At 38.3% G+C, this 8,013-nt stretch overlaps 1 protein-coding gene across 1 annotated transcript; it reads left to right on the forward strand.

Moving 5' to 3' along the window:
- Positions 1-322: 322 nt before the first annotated feature.
- LOC122128181 (protein FAM47A-like) lies at positions 323-1,624 on the forward strand. The gene has a single exon (XM_042702465.1). It carries the CDS (start codon positions 323-325, stop codon positions 1,622-1,624), a length of 1,302 nt encoding a protein of 433 aa, XP_042558399.1.
- The last annotated feature ends 6,389 nt before the right edge of the window (positions 1,625-8,013 follow it).

Genomic DNA, 8,013 nt, shown 5'->3' on the forward strand with positions numbered 1-8,013 from the left:
AGAGGGTAAATAGGGAACTAAAGTATGAGTGAGTTATGGGAAGGGATGGGAAGGGGAAACAAAGGAGGAGGCAACAATGCTTGATAAGAAATGTACTCATTACCTTGCTCATGTAATTGTAACCCCTCTGTACAGTATTTTCACAATTAAAAAAAAAAAAGAATGAGTGAGTTATGTCCACACAATGGGTCATAGAATGGAAAAAGGTGGGGGGTGGGGCATTCCTAATCTCTCCGAATGGAATAGAAAAGGAGAGAATTCCAGCACGTTAGGACGTATTTGGATCTCTTAGTGGCCCAGTGGTCTCTGAGCCAAGGCCACTATGGGAGACCGGAGACAGAGGTGTTCCTTGCAGCCATGGGTACTGAGGGCAACGCCGGCACAAGTGCCCTGCAAGCCCTGGCGCAATGACAATAAGCCTGCTAAGTGTATGATCACACCCGACAAGGAGACTTTCAAGATTCCCACTTCGCTAGATGGCCGAAAATGGGTATTTGTGAAGGAAGGACTGGAACACTTTCAGAAAACCTCACCACCTTCTGAAAATTTGACCACTGAAGGATCCAAGGGGCCCTTTCTCCCGACGATTTCTCACAAATCTTCCCCCACGAGTCCCACAAAGATGCCCAACAATGCAAATGTGTATTCTTCACTTTCGCAATCCCAGCAAGCACGCAGGGCATTTGTGGAAAACCTCGAAGCCAAAATGACACGGAAGCATCCGTTGGCTCTCTACCCGCATCTGGAAGACGGTATATCCAAAGAGCTCTTACTGGAGGTGCTGGAATTGTTAGACCCTGAAAGGAAGCTGGAGAGTACCTGGAATTATTGTGAGCGTAGCAAGAAAGTTAAAAAGTCCAAGAAACCCATCAAGACATCTAAACAGTCGAAAGCCATGAAAATTTGCCTGAATCCTCCCCCAATTCCTGGCACCCGTGTAGATCTTGTGCCTCTGAAAAAAACCAAGGTCCCAAAGGCATTATTTGAGGCGGTCATGCGGAGATACATACCCAAAACAGTCTATAAGTTTTGCGACTGGATTCAGACACTTGGAGACTTGGACATTGATGAAGACTTAGTGGCGGATCACTTTGACCTTGGATATGAGTGCAAACCAATCTATACAGATTGTCGCATTAAGAAAATAAATAGAATTCCTTTAGAGGCCAGGCAGTGTAGGAAATTAAGCAGAGTGAAGCAGATAAGATTTTCCATCCAGGAAAGCAATTTTGAGAAGAAATTCCGGAAGCCACCTGATCCATATAAAATCCACTGGGAGAAGATAAGGTATGGAGCTTGGTACCTGAAACCTTGTTTGTGGAAAAAGCTAGTGAATGATGAGCCTCTGATTGACCCCAAGGTCTTCATTGAGAAACCTTATCCCCCAGATATCATTGATGAACTTTATGGAACAATTGCATTTAAGGATTACATCATGAGCAAAGGCTACAATATGCCAGCTATCCTTGAGAAGTTTTTCTTCAGGAAGGGATGGGATTACCATGATGTTAATACTCCTATCCCGAGAGTAGTAAGAGCTCATGAACTGAAATATGCGGAGGCAGATGAGGATGACGATGAAGACTTCGATGATTTTGATGACTACGGCTATTATAATTTATAACAACTAGATGGTTTTTCCTATTCACTGCTTGGTAATTTCTTGTCCTCATTTTAAACATCAGAATATATGATAAGATTCCTACTATAAATGTACATCTTTGGTGGGTAGCATATGTACTTAAACACCTAATGTTTATAAACATTTCTCAATGAACTTTTGCTTTGTGTTCATATTTTGGATTTTTTCAACTGTGAGATCAACATTCATATAGACTTTTTCACATCTTTGTAGCATTGAGAATACCATAATCTTATAACAACTAATTAGAGATAAGCAATTAATAAAAACAAAAGTACTCTTAATGAGATCTAGTGATGTCATTTACAACCTGGGATGAATCTCAAAATACCGTAATTTTGCTGAAGAAAAGGAAACATATAGCTCAACTTAGGTTAAAATTTTATTGGAATGGTTATAGTCATTATTTTGTCAATCAATGTTGACAAAAAGTTGGAAGTCTAGCCAAAATAATGAGTTCACCTTCTTCTCTTGCACTTTTATTCTTCCTAAATGTACTAGCGTTAAAATTTTTAGTTTCAAAATCTTTTCAGTGTTTACAAGCTTATTTTATTTATTTTTAAAGCACGTTTTCAAGCAACGAATATTTTAATTCATTTTCTTTGTATATGTATAGTGAGACTACATAAAACAAAAAATTCAGTACATAACCTAACATTAAAATAAATAAGGGAAGGAGGAGAGGGTTGGGAGAGGTAGTAAAAATGTTGAAAGGAGTGACATTGGTCAAGATGCACTATATTCATAAACTGCTTTGGTGAATGGCAAGTCCTTTGTACAATTCCTCAAAGATAATAAAAATATTCAAAAATTATTTTAAAAATAAGAAAACTGGGGGGAAAAAGACTGAATGTTTTCAGATCTCAGCCTTCTGAGGCTTATAGGCATAAGCCACCAGCATCTGGTCTATGTGGGGATTTTTATGCTATCATTAGCCACATTGACATGTATTTACACCTACACCTACACACACACACACACACACACACAGCATTTTGCCTATTTGGATATTTCAAATGACATGGGCTCAAATATATTCCTTTTGGAAGGAGAGATAATTCAAGAAAGCTAAATTAATTGTGTGTCTAGACCATGAAGATTTCAAAAGCCTACTCCTGTTATTTATGTTATGGTCTTTCTTTCTGATTGATGCTTACAAAACAGAAAAGACTGAAAAACATGATTACCTGCATTTCATTGTTGAGACAATCTCAAAGAACTAAATTCCTTAGGATTAGAAATGAGGTCTGGAGTTAAACATCTCATTCTGTTCTCATATTTCCACACTGACATTAAGCAGTACGAATAATGAACTATTCACTTTAAAACTTTGGGCTTCATAAGCTTCCACTGAAACTAGAATACCCTGGTGTTTCTAATAAAGAAAACATAGATAGCTGCATGTGTTTGGAGCTTGACTTTTCCAATTTACCTGGAATAGTAACTTAATATAGTAGGAATGAGAATAAATTCAGCCCTGGAAGGAGATAAAAGCCTCAAACCAAATGGAATTGGTTTGAATGGTCATATCTAAGTGATGTGATTCTGATATCAGTTGAACAGAGATTATAATTTTTTTTGTCAGTCATGGGGTCTGAACTCTGGGCCTGGATGCTGTCCCTGAGCTCTTTAGCTCAAATCTAACACTCTACCACTTGAGCCACAGTGCCACTTCTGGCTTTTTCTGCTCATGTGGTACTGAGGAATTGAGCCCATGGCCTCATGCATGCAAGGCACTGAGACACCTTCCAGCCCCGATTATCATCTTTTTAATCTACTGGGAGATTAGCTAAGTAATCTCTACTGTTCATAATGAAAACTGTGCCTTCATAGCAGAAAAATATTTACAGCCCTATTTATCCAGCAGAGTTATATCAAGAAGAATTTGATAACACATGGAAGAATTAAAATAGAATGAAATAACAACACCTGATTAATATTTTATAAAAAGGAGAAATCTGTAATTTTTCCTAATTATTCTTTTCTGTTGCTTTTTTGTTTGTTTGAGACAGGCTCTTGCTATGTGGCCCAAACTATGCTCCTGACTCAACCTTTGGAGTGCTGGGATTTCAGATGTCCTCCACCTGGACTCCTACTTTTTCTTTTGTAATCCATGCCCACAACATCACTTTTTTAGTTACATCATGTTCTTCTAAAGAAGAAGGGGCTGGGAAGGTGGCTCAGTGGTAGAGCGCTTGCCTTGCATGCCTGAAGCCCTGGGTTTGATTCCCCAGCACCACATAAGCAAAAAGAAAAAAGCCAGAAGTGGAGCTATGGCTCAAGTGGTAGAGCGCTAGCCTTGAGCTGAAGAGCTGAAGGACAGCACCCAGGCCCAGAGTTCAGGCCCCACGACTGGACCCTCCCCTCCCCCAAAAAAGAAGAAAATTATTATATGTCAGCTTTTTCTATGTTTGGGGAGAGTTAGGCATTTTGTATTTACAACAATTCTGATTTGTTTTAAAAAAACACATTTTTAAACACTTCTAAACAGGTTCCTCATGTCCTTATTAAGATTGTTTTAAAGAAACATGTGTTTGGACCATGAATTAATTTAAAATTGTCCATAATAAACTTTATGCTATTTTCCTATGGGAATATTCATGGCTGTGAAAACCTCTGATCAGCCAGATGCTAGAACTGATTACTTATTCCGCTGTAATATTCAATTGGATTATAGTGCCTCTAAGACTAACAACATCTCTGTTAGAACTCTGTTCTAGGGGCACGTAAGATGAATTATTTTCTTTATCTGACAAAGAGAATTATATTTTATTTCTGAGAGTCTAGGAAGCACATTAAGAGTGTGGCCTGTGGAGCAAGTTAGAAGTGAGTTCGTACCCAAGAACTGCCATGTTCTCATCCTGGGGCTGAGGTAAATTGCTCCAGATATGGTTTCCTTATATGAATTTACAACAGTGTTCACTTCACTGGGGCTTTATGGATTATATCAAGCCAGATGCTTATTAAACTTTTGATCATCAATGAATCTCACATTTTTCACATTGTCAGTTGATAGTGACACTTTGAAAATGTTTAATACTTCTGTGGTTTCAAAAGAAAACATAAAATGCATTATGAAAAGACTGATTTCTCTAATTCTAGATCGAGTGTATATGATAAAAGAAATGCTGAATTAAGTAGAAATGTTCAAGAATAGAATATTCCCTCTTCCATTCAGTCATTTCTCAAATAAAATTAGCTTAGACAAGATAGAAAATTAGAACTAAAATTGTTCCCAAGAATCCAGGAGAATATAGTACTTTGCAATATAAGATAGTTTTTTTTCAGCTCTATAAGACCTTGATAAAAATTGTCTTAATAAACATGAGAAGACCAATGGTATGAGAAATATATTCCTTTACAATATCCACTAACACATGTCCATAGGGAGTGGCCTAGAAAGACATAATCATAATCCTATGTTCTTGTAATTTGAAAATAATTATACACTATATATATTCAAATTCTTTTTTATTTTATTGTCAAGGTGATGTACAAAGGGATTACAGTTATATAAGTAAGACAGTGAGTACATTTCTTCTTTTTACTGTGACAAGAAAGATAATAAGAACAAATTGTGGCAAGGCACCAGTGGCTCAAGCTGGTAACTCTAGCTACTCAGAAGGCTGAGATCTGATGATTGAGGTAAGAAGTCAGCCCTGGCAAGAAAGTCCATGAAACTCTCCAATTAAGCACCTAAACAGTCAGAAGTGGAGCTGTGGCTCAAGTGATAGAGTGCAAGATCTGAGCAACAAAGTTAAGGGACAGTGTCCAGTCTGAGTTCAAGGCCCAGGACTGGAATATACATACATACACACACACATACACACACACACACACTAACAAATTGTATTTATAAATTATTTATTGATTAGTTACAATCATGAAAATATAGGGCATAAAATCATGCAGTAAGAGCAATTGGATCAAAATGTATACCGAAACATATTTTTACTCAAAAGCATCAGAAAGATATGTCAATTTTGTTTTTGTTTTTGTTTTTGTTTTGGGTCCGGTCATGGGGCTTGAACTCTGGGCCTGGGCGCTGTCCCTCAGCTCTTCAGCTCAAGGCTAGCACTCTACCACTTGAGCCACAGCGCCACTTCCGGCTTTTTGCTTTTTGCTTATGTGGTGCCTCAGGCATGCAAGGCAAGCTCTCTACCACTGAGCCACCTTCCCAGCCCCAATATGTCAATTTTGAAGGACTGATTCCTGCCTTATTCCCCCAGGACAAGCAAGACCCCAGGTACACATGAACAGGCTTGACCATATGCCTGTCTGCAGACAGGTTATTCCAACCTAGGCTTGGCCGAAAATGCCCCTCACTCCAGATAAAGCATTCCACTCTAGGCCTGCCCAAGGATACCTCCCTGGGCCTCCAAGAGACCACAGCTCATTTTTTTATTTTCTGCTTCCTTGTTAAACCCTATATAAGTCCACCCCAAAATCTAGTCCCTTGCACAACCTCCAAACCCTCAGGAAGGTCTGTCCTCCTTGCTGGCAATAAAAAGTCCTAGTCTATTGACTATCAAGTCTAGCCTATTCCTTTTCCATTCTCCTCCATTTTCCTAACAAATTTGACTTATTTTCTATGCAAAATAAATTCTTACATAGAAAAAATACTTACTGTTTAAATCCTCTCATGTAATCTCTAGCATGTTACTAGATGTATTTTGAAGTTCAGTTATTTTTCTCAGACAAATCTTGGAATTTACTGATTATGAAAGCTATTTGTAATTTTAAAACTGCATCATCACATAAGAGATGTCAGTAATTAGCTGAAAATCAAACAGTTCAGAATCAGAAGGGAGAAAATGTGTGTTTCATTGTGCCTCCAGAATTATAAAAGTCTCAATTAAAAACAAAATAAACTAGTTGGTGCCTGTGGATCATGCCTGTAATCCTAGTTACTCAGGAGGCTGAGATGTGAAGATCAAGTTTCAAAGTTGGCCTCAGGCAGAAAAGTCCCCATGAGAATCTTATCTCCCATTAACCACTCAAAAATTAGGAGTGCGCTGTGGTTCAAGTGGTAGAGTTCTTGCTCTGAGTTTTCAGGGACAGCGCCCAGGCCCTGAGTTCAAGCCCCACAACTGTCAAAAGGAAAAATTAAAAAGAAATAAAATAAGGTGAGTTTTACATAATGAGCAGACAATTTCTCAGGGACAGCCTACTTGTAAAAAGTATGTCTATTGTTTTTGTTATCAATCAATGAACAAAGTACAATGAACAAGTACAATATTAGCCTTAGCTTAACATAGCATATGTTATGTATGTATAGATATGCTCATAATATGATAGAGTTACCTAGATTCTTCATGATGAAATTTCTTTTTTGTGTGAAATTTCTTGATACATTAAATATACATTAAAAATGACAGGAGAGGAGAGCAGGATCTGGGGGACGCGGGTATCAACAGGAGGGGCAAGGCTGAATGGAGAAGGTAAGGGTGAATATGGCTGAAGTAGTTTTTGTGCATTTATGTAAACAGAACAATGAAACATGTTGAAATTGTTTGAAGAAAGGGGAAAGTGATAAGAAAAAATGATAGAGGGGGAGGTTTATGGGGCCTATCATCTGCATCTATGGAAATGTCACAGTGGAAGTCCCTTTGTGCAACTAATGTGTGTTAATAAAAAACATTGGGGCTGGATGCTAGTGGCTCACACCTGTAACTGTAGCTACTCAGGAGGCTGAGATCTGATGATCATAGTTCAAAGCCAGCCCAGGCAGGAAAAGCTCTTATCTCCAATTAACCACCAGAAAACCGGATGTGGTACTGTGGTTCAAGTGGTAGAGTGCTAGCCTTGAGCTGAAGATCTCAGGGACAGTGCTCAGGCCCAGAGTTCCAGCCCCATGACTGACACACACACACAAAAAAAATTGGGATAAAAACAACCTGAGTCTTGTTTGTGTCCCAAAGGATTGCTTCCTGCTTTCTCTGAGAATCATCGCTGAACTAAGCAACTCTGAACAGCTCTGCCATGCAGTGGGCTGTAAGTATCTGTTTTTCTCAGACTAGGAGAAAGAAACCAGCTTCATTTTTTCTTTTAGCCCAATCAAGCACCCAATCAAGTTGTATATACATGGTGTACTTGTTCTTTGCTCATAGCTTAACAATGTTTTGCATTAAATTTGCCCTGTTCTATTAATGTAGTATCTAGATAACTAATGCTGATATAATTTATAGAATGTATATAAAGGTTTAAAAGACAAAAATATAGTTGGATGCCAGTAGCTCATACCTATAATGCTAGTACTCAGGAGGCTGATATCTGAGGATCACACTTTGAAATCAGCCCAGTCAGGAATGACCATGAAACTCTTATCTCCAATTAACTATCAAAAAGCTATAAGTGAAACTGTGGGTCAA

The sequence above is a fragment of the Dipodomys spectabilis genome, unplaced genomic scaffold, assembly GCF_019054845.1.
Source record: "Dipodomys spectabilis isolate Male_0828 unplaced genomic scaffold, ASM1905484v1 ptg000324l, whole genome shotgun sequence".
NCBI classification, from domain to species: Eukaryota; Metazoa; Chordata; class Mammalia; order Rodentia; family Heteromyidae; genus Dipodomys; species Dipodomys spectabilis.